This window comes from Lolium perenne, chromosome 2 (genome assembly GCF_019359855.2).
Source record: "Lolium perenne isolate Kyuss_39 chromosome 2, Kyuss_2.0, whole genome shotgun sequence".
Lineage (NCBI taxonomy): Eukaryota > Viridiplantae > Streptophyta > Magnoliopsida > Poales > Poaceae > Lolium > Lolium perenne.
Window position 1 is genome coordinate 31,503,473 of NC_067245.2, and position 16,218 is coordinate 31,519,690.

Below are 16,218 nucleotides of genomic sequence, written 5' to 3' on the forward strand. Positions count from 1 at the left end.
CGCCCTACATGTTTTCCGCAGGGCGCCGCCGATGTCCCATGCACTCTCCTGCACATTGTGAACGACGAGTTGGTCGATGTTGCCAGGGCCAAAATCGTTCAACCGAGCAACCGCCAGATGCACGGTGTACTCATGCAACCCGATGAGTATAGGATTCAACTGGTTCGGGTGCTGAGTGGCTACGACGACGTGGTACCTCCCTTTCAACCCCATGGTGCCGACGAAGATGAGGTCCTTACCCTCCACCAATGCTTCAATTGGTCCATGGTTTGGCCAAAGAGCCAGATTCGTTTGGATGCGAGGGACACCACCCCACAGACAGCACCCCCAGCCGTGCTGGCGCCAAGCCATGGCAAGACCACCCCAGCGGTGCCGCCATCAGCCGACGAGGACATGCAGATGGCACAGGATCCTCACGATGGTCCGGACGAGGACAATACGTTTGCCAACATTGACTGCAACTTCGATTTTGCGATGGACTATGATCTCATTGTGATATGGGGTGGCCCGATCTTCTCAGTAAGCAACGGTGGTGATGATGATCACGGGGTGATAGCAGCGGAGGGACACGACGATGTAGTGGATGATAACTTGTATGACGCAACGAGATCTCTCGATTGGTTCCTGTCGCCAATGCAACAGCTCTCAACCCTGCAAGATATTCGCAACTCCACACACTTGCGCACGTAGCCGCCGACCACGAAGCGGTAAGTTGCAACCTTCTAATTCCCAATGGAACAGCAGATCACACAAGACTTTTTCAGGGGTCTACACAATATCAAGCAATATGGTGTAGGGAATTCAATAGTTTTGCAGAGCAAACAACTAAGAACTATGGTTTATCTTAAACGTGGTCTAAAGCAGCTAGGGGGCGTCCTGGGAACTTATATAGGCGTCTGGGACGACTCCAGGTCGAAAAGAACAAAAATAACCGACCCAGAATAGATCTGGTCGAGACAGACTCGGACGAATCCGGTCTGGAATCCGGTCGACCGGGCTGTGGACCGGGCGGGCCGGTCTGTGGTCCGGTCAACCGGGCGGCAACCGGAAACTTCGCAACTTTCCGGTTTTTGCCTGGTACGATGCTTCATATCCGGTTGGCGGCCGGTTGGCGCCCGGTCAACCGGGCCTGGGACCGGGCTGGCCGGTCAGGGGTCCGGTCGGACCGGGTGCTGAATCGGCATGGACGTCGTCTTCTCCTCTCGCGCATTCCTCCCGCTCCTCCCTCGCGCGTCCATGAGATATCTTCATGTCCAGCTCCATGTCCAGCTTCTCGTCCATCTTGACGTCCATCTTCATGTCCAGCTGCTCCTCTACTCCTCGTGCGATGCTCGTCTCCTCTTGATACCTGATGATACATAAGTAATAGGACTTAGGCAGTATAAAGTTCTCATCAATCAAAGTACCGTTTAGAAACAAGTTCACCTGTTGTTTAAGTAGCTTCGCACGAGCCCTTGTAATTGGTCCAATCCGAACTTCATTGGACTTGAGCTTCACAGCAGGTTCATCTTCGACTTGCAATGACGGAGGTAGTAGTGAGGTAGGGATGTCCTCATCACATTGGCCAACCCTCTCAAGCTGCCGCCGAGGGGAAAACCTATTGCAACAAGCGACGCCTATTCTATTCTCAGGAGACGCCTCATCATCTCCCCCCCCCCCTTCAAAAGGCGTCGACCCCGACGCTCCAAGGTCTTCTCCGTCATATGGTGTCTGATACGTCTCAAACGTATCTATAATTTCTTATGTTCTATGCAACTTTTATGATGATACTCACATGTTTTATACACATTATATGTCATTATCATGCATTTTCCGGCACTAACCTATTAACGAGATGCCGAAGAGCCAGTTGTTGTTTTCTGCTGTTTTTGGTTTCAGAAATCCTAGTAAGGAAATATTCTCGGAATTGGACGAAATCAACGCCCAGGGTCCTATGTTTCCACGAAGCTTCCAGAAGACCGAGGGAGAGACGAAGTGGGGCCACGAGGCGGCCAGACGCTAGGGCGGCGCGGCCCAGGCCCTGGCCGCGCCGGCCTAGTGTGTGGGCCCCTCGGGTGGCCCCCTGACCTATCTCCTCCGCCTACTTAAAGCCTTCGTCGCGAAACCCCCAGTACCGAGAGCCACGATACGGAAAACCTTACTGAGACGCCGCCGCCGCCAATCCCATCTCGGGGGATTCAGGAGATCGCCTCCGGCACCCTGCCGGAGAGGGGAATCATCTCCCGGAGGACTCTACACCGCCATGGTCGCCTCCGGATTGATGTGTGAGTAGTTCACCCCTGGACTATGGGTCCATAGCAGTAGCTAGATGGTTGTCTTCTCCTCATTGTGCTATCATTGTCTGATCTTGTGAGCTGCCTATCATGATCAAGATCATCTATTTGTAAAGCTACATGTGCGTTTGTTGGGATCCGATGGATAGAGAATACTATGTTATGTTGATTATCAATCTATTACCTATGTGTTGTTTATGATCTTGCATGCTCTCCGTTATTAGTAGAGGCTCTGGCCAAGTTTTTGCTCTTAACTCCAAGAGGGAGTACTTATGCTCGATAGTGGGTTCATGCCTCCATTAAATCTGGGACAGTGACAGAAAGTTCTAAGGTTGTGGATGTGCTATTGCCACTAGGGATAAAACATTGATGCTATGTCCGAGGATGTAGTTATTGATTACATTACGCACCATACTTAATGCAATTGTCTGTTGTTTGCAACTTAATACTAGAAGGGGTTCGGATGATAACCTGAAAGTAGACTTTTTAGGCATAGATGCATGCTGGATAGCGGTCTATGTACTTTGTCGTAATGCCCAATTGAATCTCACAATACTCATCATGTCATGCATGTGCATTGTCATGCCCTCTCTATTTGTCAATTGCCCAACTGTAATTTGTTTACCCAATATGCTATTTCTTATGGGAGAGACACCTCTAGTGAACTGTGGACCCCGGTCCATTCTTTTACATCGAATACAATCTACTGCAATACTGTTTCTACTGTTCTCTGCAAACAATCATCATCCACACTATACATCTAATCCTTTGTTACAGCAAGCCGGTGAGATTGACAACCTCACTGTTTCGTTGGGGCAAAGTACTTTGGTTGTGTTGTGCAGGTTCCACGTTGGTGCCGGAATCCCTGGTGTTGCGTCGCACTACATCTCGCCGCCATCAACCTTCAACGTGCTTCTTGGCTCCTACTGGTTCGATAAACCTTGGTTTCTTACTGAGGGAAAACTTGCTGCTGTACACATCATACCTTCCTCTTGGGGTTCCCAACATCACAAGGAAGCTACTACGCCCACATCAACTGTGCGCAAGTAGCTCTTTTTCTGGAGCCGTTGCCGGGGAGATCAAGACACGCTGAAAGGGGAGTCTTCACAATCCAATCTCTTTACTTTGTTTTTGTCTTGCTTTATTTTATTTACTACTTTGTTTGCTGCACTAAATCAAAACACAAAAAAATTAGTTGCTAGTTTTACTTCATTTACTATCTTGTTTGCCATATTAAAAACACAAAAAAAATAGTTACTTGCATTTACTTTACTTATTTCATCATGTTTCCTCCTAAGTTCATTCTAAAAGACATACCGGTAGGACGAGGGTCTATCATTGGAAGAGAGAATATAGAAGAATTTTTCACTCATGTTAGTATGGTTGAAGATTTTGAAGATAGACACTTGGTAGAACTTGCTCCTACTTATGAAATTGCTGCTGCTTCTTTAGTACACATGATAGAAGCTAAATTTGTTAATCTCAATCCTATAATACAACATATGTTTCTTACACTAGGAGATATGGAAGAAGGAAAAAAGAAAGATTTTGTTTTAGAAACCCCTCTCAAAGAATTTGGAGGTATAGCAAGAGAAGCTAGAAAAGTTTTTACTAAATATAATATGCTTGGCTCTTATACCAACTTTGCTAGTATCCTTGAAAGAATGGATATGGATAGAATAAGGTACACTAATAATGTTAATGATAGTGGAGAGATTAAAGTACCGATACCTATTAAGCTCCTAGGAATGCATGAAGCATTAGAAAAGAATTTTGATTGGATTGTTCCTGAAATTTTGTTTGATGAGAATAGCAAGCCTAATAGTAATGTAAAAGCAGCCTCTGAAACTTACATAGATAATATACAATGCATTGATACACCACCTCTTGATAATACTTGATACACACTTTCTGCGCCTAGCTGAAAGGCGTTAAAAAAAAGCGCTTATGGGAGACAACCCATGTTTATGTTTTACTACAGTACTTTTATTTTATATTTGAGTCTTGGAAGTTGTTACTACTGTAGCAACCTCTCCTTATCTTAGTTTTATTGCATTGTTGTGCCAAGTAAAGTCTCTAATAGAAGTATGATACTAGATTTGGATTACTGCGCAGAAACAGATTTCTTTGCTGTCACGAATCTGGGTCTAATTCTCTGTAGGTAACTCAGAAAATTATGCCAATTTACGTGAGTGATCCTCAGATATGTACGCAACTTTCATTAGTTTTAAGTTTTCTCATCTGAGCAAGTCTGGTGCCTCTTAAAAGTACGTCTTTACGAACTGTTCTGTTTTGACAGATTCTGCCTTTTATTTTGCATTGCCTGTTTTGCCATGCTTGATGGATTTTTCGATTCCATTGACTTTCAGTAGCTTTGTGCAATGTCCAGAAGTATAAAGAATGATTGTGTCACCTCTGAATATGTGAATTTTAGTTGTGCACTAACCCTCTAATGAGTTGCTTTGAGTTTGGTGTGGAGGAAGTTTTCAAGGATCAAGAGAGGAGGATGATACAACATGATCAAGGAGAGTGAAAGCTCTAAGCTTGGGGATGCCCCGGTGGTTCACCCCTGCATATATCAAGAAGACTCAAGCGTCTAAGCTTGGGGATGCCCAAGGCATCCCCTTCTTCATCGACAACATTATCAGGTTCCTCCCCTGAAACTATATTTTTATTCCGTCACATCTTATGTACTTTACTTGGAACGTCTGTTTGTTTTTGTTTTTGTTTTGTTTGAATAAAATGGATCCTAGCATTCATTGTGTGGGAGAGAGACATGCTCCGCTGTTGCATATGGACAAATATGTCCTTAGCTTTACTTATAGTATTCATGGCGAAAGTTTCTTCTTCGTTAAACTGTTATACGGTTGGAATTGGAAAATGATATATGTGGTAATTGGTATAATATCTTGAATAATGTGATACTTGGCAATTGTTGTGCTCATGTTTAAGCTCTTGCATCATATACTTTGCACCTATTAATGAAGAAATACATAGAGCATGCTAAAATCTGATTTGCATGTTTGGTCTCTCTAAGGTCTAGATAATTTCTAGTATTGAGTTTGAACAACAAGGAAGACGGTGTAGAGTTTTATAATGTTTACAATATGTCTTTTATGTGAGTTTTGCTACACCGCTTCATCCTTGTGTTTGTTTCAAATAAACCTTGCTAGCCTAAGCCTTGTATCGAGAGGGAATACTTCTCATGCATCCAAAATCCTTGAGCCAACCACTATGCCATTTGTGTCCACCATACCTACCTACCACATGGTATTTCTCCGCCATTCCAAAGTAAATTGCTTGAGTGCTACCTTTAAAATTTCTATCCTCTACCTTTGCAATATATAGCTCATGGGACAAATAGCTTAAAAACTATTCTGGTATTGAATATGTACTTATGCACTTTATCTCTTATTAAGTTGCTTGTTGTGCGATAACCATGTTTCTGGGGACGCCATCAACTACTCTTTGTTGAATATCATGTGAGTTGCTATGAAAGTCCGTCTTGTCTGAAGTAAGGGAGATTTACCACTCATTTAATGGTTAGAGCATGCATAATGTTAGAGAAGAACATTGGGCCGCTAACTAAAGCCATGATCCATGGTGGAAGTTTCAGTTTTGGACATATATCCTCAATCTCATATGAGAACATTAACTGTTGCTACATGCTTATGCATTAAAGAGGAGTCCATTATCTGTTGTCTATGTTGTCCCGGTATGGATGTCTAAGTTAAGAATAATCAAAAGCGAGAAAACCAATGCGAGCTTTCTCCTTAGACCTTTGTACAGGCGGCATAGAGGTACCCCTTTGTGACACTTGGTTAAAACACGTGCATTGCGATGATAATCCCGGTAATCCAAGCTAATTAGGACAAGGTGCGGGCACTATTGGTATACTATGCATGAGACTTGCAACTTGTAGGATATAATTTACATAACTCATATGCTTTATTACTACCGTTGACAAAATTGTTTCTTGTTTTCAAAACCAAAGCTCTAGCACAAATATAGCAATCGATGCTTTCCTCTTTGAAGGACCATTCTTTTACTTTTATGTTGAGTCAGTTAACCTATCTCTCTCCACCTCAAGAAGCAAACACTTGTGTGAACTGTGCATTGATTCCTACATACTTGCATATTGCACTTGTTATATCACTTTACATTGACAATATCCATGAGATATACATGTTACAAGTTGAAAGCAACCGCTGAAACTTCATCTTCCTTTGTGTTGCTTCAATACCTTTACTTTGAAACTATTGCTTTATGAGTTAACTCTTATGCAAGACTTATTGATGCTTGTCTTGAAGTACTATTCATGAAAAGTCTTTGCTTTATGATTCAATTGTTTACTCATGTCATTTACCATTGTTTCAAATCGCTGCATTCATTACATGTGCTTACAATAGTATGATCAAGATTATGTTGGTAGCATTGTCACTAAGAAATTATCTTTGTTATCGTTTACCTACTCGGGACGAGTAGGAACTAAGCTTGGGGATGCTTGATACGTCTCAAACGTATCTATAATTTCTTATGTTCCATGCTACTTTTATGATGATACTCACATGTTTTATACACATTATATGTCATTATTATGCATTTTCCGGCACTAACCTATTAACGAGATGCCGAAGAGCCAGTTGCTGTTTTCTGCTGTTTTTGGTTTCAGAAATCCTAGTAAGGAAATATTCTCGGAATTGGACGAAATCAACGCCCAGGGTCCTATTTTTCCACGAAGCTTCCAGAAGACCGAGGGAGAGACGAAGTGGGGCCACGAGGCGGCCAGACGCTAGGGCGGCGCGGCCCAGGCCCTGGCCGCGCCGGCCTAGTGTGTGGGCCCCTCGGGTGGCCCCCTGACCTATCTCCTCCGCCTACTTAAAGCCTTCGTCGCGAAACCCCCAGTACCGAGAGCCACGATACGGAAAACCTTACTGAGACGCCGCCACCGCCAATCCCATCTCGGGGGATTCAGGAGATCGCCTCCGGCACCCTGCCGGAGAGGGGAATCATCTCCCGGAGGACTCTACACCGCCATGGTCGCCTCCGGATTGATATGTGAGTAGTTCACCCCTGGACTATGGGTCCATAGCAGTAGCTAGATGGTTGTCTTCTCCTCATTGTGCTATCATTGTCTGATCTTGTGAGCTGCCTATCATGATCAAGATCATCTGTTTGTAAAGCTACATGTGCGTTTGTTGGGATCCGATGGATAGAGAATACTATGTTATGTTGATTATCAATCTATTACCTATGTGTTGTTTATGATCTTGCATGCTCTCCGTTATTAGTAGAGGCTCTGGCCAAGTTTTTGCTCTTAACTCCAAGAGGGAGTACTTATGCTCGATAGTGGGTTCATGCCTCCATTAAATCTGGGACAGTGACAGAAAGTTGTAAGGTTGTGGATGTGTTGTTGCCACTAGGGATAAAACATTGATGCTATGTCCGAGGATGTAGTTATTGATTACATTACACACCAAACTTAATGCAATTGTCTGTTGTTTGCAACTTAATACTGGAAGGGGTTCGGATGATAACCTGAAAGTGGACTTTTTAGGCATAGATGCATGCTGGATAGCGGTCTATGTACTTTGTCGTAATGCCCAATTGAATCTCACAATACTCATCATGTCATGTATGTGCATTGTCATGCCCTCTATATTTGTCAATTGCCCAACTGTAATTTGTTTACCCAATATGCTATTTCTTATGGGAGAGACACCTCTAGTGAACTATGGACCCCGGTCCATTCTTTTACATCGAATACAATCTACTGCAATATTGTTTCTACTGTTCTCTGCAAACAATCATCATCCACACTATACATCTAATTCTTTGTTACAGCAAGCCGGTGAGATTGACAACCTCACTGTTTCGTTGGGGCAAAGTACTTTGGTTGTGTTGTGCAGGTTCCACGTTGGCACCGGAATCCCTGGTGTTGCGCCGCACTACATCTCGCCGCCATCAACCTTCAACGTGCTTCTTGGCTCCTACTGGTTCGATAAACCTTGGTTTCTTACTGAGGGAAAACTTGCTGCTGTACACATCATACCTTCCTCTTGGGGTTCCCAACATCACAAGGAAGCTACTACGCCCACATCAACTGTGCGCAAGCAGTGTCAAATCAGCAACATTGAAAGAATTACTGACACCAAACTCATCAACTTGAAGATCTATCGAGTATGCATTATCATTGATCTTGGCAAGCACTTTGTAAGGACCAGCACCACGAGGCTTCAACTTAGACTTCCGCAGCTTCGGGAACCTATCCTTGCGAAAATGTACCCAGACCATATCACCAGGCTTGAACAACATCTCTTTGCGCTTCTTATTCATCCTTGCAGCATTGCTCTTGCCTTTCTTCTCTATCAACTCTTTAGTCTTCACATGGATCTTACGAACAAAATCTGCCCTCTTGGATGCCTCCATATTAACTCTTTCATGTATGGGCAAAGGCAACAAGTCAAGTGGAGTAATGGGTTTGAAACCATACACCACCTCAAAAGGACACAGCTCCGTGGTAGAATGTACCGCCCTGTTATAAGCAAACTCCACATGCGGCAAACAATCTTCCCACTCCTTCAGGTTCTTCTTGATCATGGATCTCAATAGTTGTGACAATGTTCTATTCACCACCTCAGTTTGACCATCAGTTTGGGGATGACAAGTAGTACTGAACAGCAGCTTTGTCCCTAGTTTTCCCCACAACGTCTTCCAGAAGTAGCTCATAAACTTCACGTCACGATCAGAAACAATAGTCTTCGGAACTCCATGTAGTCGAACAATCTCCCTGAAAAACAGGTTAGAAACATGCGACGCATCGTCGCTTTTGTGGCAGGCAATAAAGTGTGACATCTTAGAAAATCTGTCCACTACCACAAATATAGAATCATGGCCTCTCTTAGTACGCGGCAAACCCAACACAAAATCCATACTTATATCCTCCCATGGTGTAGTAGGTGCCGGTAAAGGAGTATACAAACCGTGAGGCTTCAGCTTGGACTTGGACTTGTTGCAAGTAATGCACCTCTTCACATACCTGTCCACGTCCCACCTCATCTTTGGCCAATAAAAGTGGTCAGCTAGCATGAGTAGCGTCTTCTCACGCCCAAAATGACCCATCAAACCTCCAGCATGTGATTCCTGCAATAAGAGCAAACGCACAGACGATTCTGGAACACATAGTTTGTTAGCTCTAAACAAGAACCCATCATGTATGTGATATTTTTCCCATGCTTTACCAAGAGCACATAAGCGATATGGTTCAGCAAAATCATGATCAGTAGCATATAAATCACATAGTACTTCTAATCTAGGAATTTTAACATCTAGTTGAGTTAATAGCATATTCTTCCTAGATAAAGCATCAGCAACAATATTATCTTTTCCCTTCTTATGTTTAATAATGTATGGAAAAGACTCAATGAACTCAACCCACTTAGCAAGATGCTTATGCAAAGTAGACTGAGCTTTCGGATATTTCAAAGCTTCATGATCAGAATGTATGATAAATTCTTTTGGCCACAAGTAATGTTGCCAAACCTCAAGAACTCTAATTAAAGCATACAATTCTTTATCATATATAGGATAGTTCAACTTAGCACCAGACAGTTTCTCAGAAAAATATGCAATTGGGCGACCCTCTTGCATCAACACACCACCAATTCCAATACCACTAGCATCACATTCAATCTCAAATTGCTTATTGAAATTAGGAAGTGCAAGCAATGGTGCAGAAGTTAACACTCTCTTAAGTTCATCAAAAGCATGATCTTGGGCTGCGCCCCACGCAAAAATAACACTCTTTTTAGTCAAGTCATTCAAAGGTGCAGCAATAGTACTAAAGTTGGGCACAAATCTCCTATAAAACCCAGCTAGACCATGAAAACTTCTAACTTGACTCACATTCATGGGAGTAGGCCAATTTTGAATAGCTTCAATTTTAGACACATCTACTTCTACTCCATGCTTAGAGACAACATAACCCAGAAATATGACCTTATCTTTGCAAAATGTGCACTTCTCAAGATTACCATAGAGTTTATTATCACGCAACACTTGCAAAACATGTCGAATATGTATAGTATGATCCGATTCATTGCGGCTGTAGATTAATATTGTCGTGGTATCGTCACGGCATATGCCATAAGGTGGCTAATCGAAGTGGTTCCTGAGGGATCTCACGGCGGTATCCGGATGCGGGTATGGGCACGAGCGACACGGCGACGTACCCAGGTTCGAGGCCCTCCGATGGAGGTAAAACCTCTACTCCTGCTATGAGTGTATATGATGATCACACGATACAATGGTGCTCCTAGAGCTGTGTCCGGCTGCTCCTGAGAGGCTAAAGGAGACGATGGTCTCTCTCACAGGGCAGCTCTGTAGATGGGTGAAAGTAATAAATGATCGATCCCCTGCACGAGAGGGGGTAGTGCGGCTTATATAGGCACCGGCACTTTACATATAAGACCCTATAGTTTACTGGCCGGCTTGGCCGGCTCCGGCTTCCGCTCCTTCCCGAGGCGGTGACGTCAGGAGTGGTTGAGGCATCGTGGCCTGTCCCATCCGACTGCCACGGTCAGCGGTATGGAGAGGAGGTGTCCCTGTCTCCGTCAGCCACTGTAGCCAGTACGGATCGTCGTAAGCCCTGACGGCCTGTCCGGCGCGTGGCACTATTGCTCCACAGTGCCCCGCGCTTTACGGAAGATGGCGTCAGCGTGGACTTTGGGAACCCGGATCACCAACCCGGTTCCTTCCAGTGCAAGACTCGCCAGCCTCGAGTCGGTCTGAGGTACAAACCCCAGTCGGATATGGCTTGTAGAAGCCGGCCCAGCTACAGCATTGGTGGCCGCAGCCAGGCCGACTAGGACCTAGAGCCAACCGGCTTCCGGACCAGCCGGCCACGGCGCCAGCCGGCTGCTCCTCAGCCGGCCTTTGCCGCGAGCCGGCCGGTGGCCAGCCGGCTACTCCACGTCCATTGCCCTATCCGGGGTCTTCCCCCCGACATTAGCCCCCGAAGCTGGCAAGGTCCTGCGTTTAGAAGGATCTAGGCAGGTTTTCCTGGCTTCTTGAATATATTTGACGGCACTTGGAGGGGCCGACTGAGGATTTCCTTTCAGCCGGCTGCGCCCTCATCCGGCTCGTTCCTGCCGGCTGCTCCCAGCCGGCCGCTTTTTACACTTGTATAGTTTTTGCTTTCTCGCAAGATCTGACGGCGTCTCCGCCTTGCTGACGAATTTTGGTTCGGATGGAACTTATCGTCCGGCTCCGGCTTGCGGCGCGCCGGAGTCTCCGCCGCCTCGGGCCCTGCGCCCGACTTGACTGGTCTGACGCCTGGCCTGGCGGTCGGTTCGTCTGGTCACATCAATGTCCCTCCGGATCCGGTGCGGTAGTGGGCGACGTGGTGTGGCCGTTTCTGGTAACGGTAGCGGTCGTGGGAGGAGTTACGGCGCAGTAAATCCGGAGACGTGGCCCACGTCGGCCACTTGGAGGCCAACCGCCCGCCGCGGTCAGCTATAAATGCCGCGGGGGCGGTATCGAGGCGGCACTTGCCCCTTTCTTCCTCCTCGCGCTCCTGCCTCGCTCCTTCTCTTCACTCGAGCTCTTCGCTGCTCCGACGCCGTTCCTCTTCCGTTCTTCTAGCGAACCTCAGCGAGCGGTTGCCCCGACGATCTTCCGCCGAGCTGCCGCCGCAAACCCGCCAATCCGGCGCCACGGGGCCACGCGCATCGACGGCGCGCCCTTCTCCACCGCGATCTCCTCCGGCGAGGAGCGGCTCTTCTTCGCCCTTCCGCCTCTCCTGGACCTCCTCTTCTTCTTCGTCCTCGATGGCCCAGCCGAGCGGCTCCTGGAAGGGTTCCTATATGCAGGAGGACGACATTGCCCGGCTCGTGCGCCTCCGCCGCATCCCGGCGGGGGTGATTACCAGGGCGCCGGGCGCGGAGAAGGAGCCTCGGCCGGAGCCCGGCGAACGCGTGGTCTTCGGCGCGCATCTTGACCGCGGATTGGGTCTGCCGGCTTCCAACTTCTTCCGCCGGTTCCTCGACCACTTCGGCCTGCAGCCGCACCACCTGCCGGCCAACGCCATGATTCTCCTCAGCTGCTACGTGGCCTTCATGGAAGGCTACGCCGGCTTGTGGCCGGACGTGGAGTTTTGGAGCCGGCTCTTCTACATCAAGGCGCAGACGACCGAAGGCCGCCTGAGGACCTGCGGCGCCGCCTCCATCTATCCTCGCACGGGTACGTCCTTCCCGCGGATTCCGACTGTCGATTCTGTAAAGAATTGGCAGATGTCTTTCTTTTATGTGCGGAACGAGAGCCCGGCCTTCGACCGGCTCAACCTGCCGGAATACAACCCGGCCCCGCCAGTCGGCCGGATCAACTGGGGCTACAACCCCAAGTCCTCGGACCCGGACGCGGAGGTGAACCTCCTGTGGGACTTCCTGGGTGAGTGCGTCGCGGAGGGCCGGCTGAGTGCCGAGGACCTCCTCTGCACCTACATCTCGCGCCGGGTCATACCGCTCCAGTGGCGCGTCCACAAGATCGGCCATATGTCCGGCCGGCTCGACCCGACACGGACGTCGAAGGTGGAGCTCTCCAAGTCCCAGGTGGCTCACCGGGTGAACAACATCACCAAGGCCAACATGCCGGACAACTGGAATTGGGGCTGCCGCCTTACAGCCCGGGAGCAGCCGCTCGAATCGGTAAGTTTAACGTTTTGCCGTCTTCCGGCTTGCGGCTGCGTGGCCGACTGATATTTATCTTGTTGTTTTCAGCTTTTCATCCGCCAAGGCATCGAGGATGGCGACTTGGCGACGAAGGTCTGGACGCCGGATCACATCGACCCGGCTGACCTAGCCGGCGACCAAGCTGGCGACGACGATCTGCCGGTGGTGCAGGATCAGGGCGGCCAGGGGGAGCATAACCCGCCGCCCTCGCCTGAGCATGAGCAGGAGCAGGAGCAGGAGCAGGAGCAGGAGCAGGCGGAGCCGGCCCAATCCGGCACGGGGCCCATCCCGGCGGTGCCTCTGCGCGCGGTGCCGCCTACGAGCACGGCGACTTCTGCGCCGAAGGGGAGGAAGCGGGCCGGCGTCGGGTCTACGGCCGCTTCGGAGGCGAGGGCCAAGAAACAGCGCCGGCTGGCGCCCAAGAAGGTCCCGGAGAAAGCCGGGTGAGTTCTTTTTCCTTTGTTGCTTGATTCCTTTTCTTTCCTTCCTCTCTGTACTTATCTTTTCTTGCTTGTTCAACTAGGGCCGCGATTAAGTTTACCCAGGGAGGCGGCTCTCGGCAGGCTCCTCCCGTCACGTCGCCGCTTCAGCGGCAAAGGAGGGAGCCAACCCCGCAACCTTCAGCACGCGCGCGCACGCCGCCGGCTGCTAACGTGCCGCCTGCGGCCACGCCACCTTCTGCGGGGGCGTCTTCTTCTGCCCGCGCCTTCTGCGGCGCCGGCGGCAGAGACCAGGAGGTCGGTCGGCGCGCCGGCCGACCCTAGACGACATGTTCCCGCGCCGCGCCCCGTTTGTGGAGCAGCAGCCGGAGCTGGCAGGGGCATGCCATCTGCGGGCCGGAGCTGGAGCTGGTGGCTGCGCCGCCTTCGACCGGAGTCGGCGGGCCCGCGCCCAACGTCGTGGTGCCGGAGAGCTCCCCGGAAGGAGCGCCTCAAGCGCCGGATGCGACGGCTCCCACCGGGCCGGCTAGCCCGACCGCGCCGCCTCCGCCTTCGGAGCCGACGAGGAGGGAGCCGACCGGGAAGGAGCCGGCGAGGGAGGAGCCAGCGCGCTCGAAGGACGCCGACTCCCGGGCGCTGGTAAGGACGAAGGGCCCGCCGGGCCCAACTGAGGGCCTTCATGTGGCCAAGGGGGCCCGGCTGCTGCATGTGCCGTCTGCCTCTGACTCCAGCCTTGGCTCGGCCGGCACCATGGAGGCTGTGGCACAAGGCGGCTTCTTGCGTGGTGTTCAACCGGGAGGGACAGCCTGGTGCGGCGCCCATGCACTGGGTCTTCTCCGGCTACCGGGCCAGCCTTAAGAACAAGGCCGCCGAGGCCCTTGCCCAGCTAGCAACACTGGAGGATGCTGACAAGGTAGGTGTCTTCTTGTTTTTGCAATTTTGTTATTATCCTGGTAGCCCTCCGAGGCATGGTCCGGCTGCTTGGAGCCGGTCCGGGTTTCGTCTGGATATCTGATTGTTTCTTTCAGGCGGTTACGGAGCGACGCACCGTCTTGTACAACAAGGTGGTGACTAGCTACCACAAGGCCAAGATCGAGCGAGCCGGCTTGGCTCGCGAGCTGGAGGCTGTCAAGGGTGAGGCCTTCTCTCTTTTGACTTGCTTTTCCTGTGAGTTTCTTTTTTACTGACGGCCCATTTTTGCCGGCTTGCAGCTGAGGCCGCCCGGATCCCGCAGCTTGAGTCGGACCTCCGAGTTGCCCGCGCTCAATGCGCCACAAGTGAGGAAGCGAACCGGGCTGCTGCCGCCAAGCTGAAGGTGGCTGACGGGGAGCTGAAACGGCTGCGCCTTCTTGAGGCTAACCATCTCAAGGAACTTGCCGCCCTCAAGAAGGAACAGGAGGAAAAGCTGGAGGGTCTGAGCAAGCGGTTGGAGGAGGTGGAGCGGCAATGGCTTTCGCTCCAGCAAGAGGTGACCACCAAGTCCAACGAGCTGTCGGCCACCGCCAAGCGGTGGTTGGGGGAACTTAGCGCGCTCGACCGCGGCTTGGCGGGTGAGTCTTTTGTCTTATGCCTTCCCTTTTGCCGGCTTTCGGCCGTCGGCTGCCGGCTTAGGTTGGCAGCCGGCGGCCGAAACTTTTTCGAAATCTCCATCTTCGGGCTGGGGGCAGTCGGTTCTTGCCGGCTGCCTCCAGGCTTTGGAACTTCGGAATCTCCATCTTCAGGCTGGGGGCAGTCGGATCTTGCCGGCTGCCGCCAGGCTTACTTTAGGACTTCGAAAATTTGCATTTTTCAGCTTATTTCGGCTTTGATGGCTTCTGACATGCTTTTCTTCTATGCAGCGGCCTTCCCTGAGGCGCAGGAGGAGGCGTTAGCGGCTGTTGGCAGGGCGCGGGAGGATCGCCGGCAGGCCACTGGGGAGCAGAGCTCCGACTGCTTCACCATGGACGACTATCTGGCGTCCATCGCCGCCCGCGTGGAGCCGGTCACCAAGCTTGGCTGGGAGCTGCGGAAGGCGGCGGAGGAGCTGGTCCGACTGCTGTGGCCGACGGAGACGCTGCCGGAAGATCTCTCCAATCTCATCGCTTGGCTGGACAGGGCTCCCGACCGCTTCTTGGACTGGAAGGAGTCGGCCACGCGCGCCGGAGCCGATATGGCGCTATCTTTTGTGCTCTCCTGGTATAACGAGGTTAGCCTCGACCAGTTGGAGTTCCGGCGCGCCGACGTGGAGGACAAGCTCCCGGCGGAGAACAAGACTGCTCGGCTTGCCCAAGGCTGCACAACAGCTTTCGACTTCGTCGACAAGTCCATCTTCATCGCGGACCCGAATCCGCCGTCTGACGACGAGGAGGAGGAGGCTGAGGACGAGGAGGCGGACGACGTGCTCGAGGATGATCCGGCAGCCGGCTCTGCTGATGCTCCTCCGGCTGGTCCTGGTTCAGCCGGTGCTTAGCTTCTACCTGTCTTTCGATTGTTGCTTTTGCAAGACAATTCGTTAAATCCCCGGGATGCCGGGTGCATATGTAAGACAATATTATCGCCCTTTAATTATGTCACACTTTAATGTGTTTGTTAATCATTTTGCGTGCCGAGTTGCTTTCTTTCGACTCGTTCGCTTTTTCCCATCCGCCCCACTCTTTGGCTGTGCCCTTGCCGGTCGTACGTCCGACTTGCGATCCGTCGCCGGATCAAGAGCGGGCCGCTGGGTGAGGCCGACAGTATTTCAGTCGAACGAGCTGAATTCGGCAATCCGGCACTTTTATGAAAAGTTGCAAGTCAACT

The 16,218-nt window shown here is 50.1% G+C and overlaps 1 protein-coding gene across 1 annotated transcript; it reads left to right on the forward strand.

Moving 5' to 3' along the window:
- Positions 1–12,916: 12,916 nt before the first annotated feature.
- On the forward strand, positions 12,917–15,935 carry LOC139835437 (uncharacterized). Its single transcript, XM_071825292.1, has 4 exons — positions 12,917–12,976; positions 14,828–14,990; positions 15,279–15,733; positions 15,924–15,935. Exons 1-4 carry the CDS (start codon positions 12,917–12,919, stop codon positions 15,933–15,935), a joined length of 690 nt encoding a protein of 229 aa, XP_071681393.1.
- Positions 15,936–16,218: the final 283 nt, after the last annotated feature.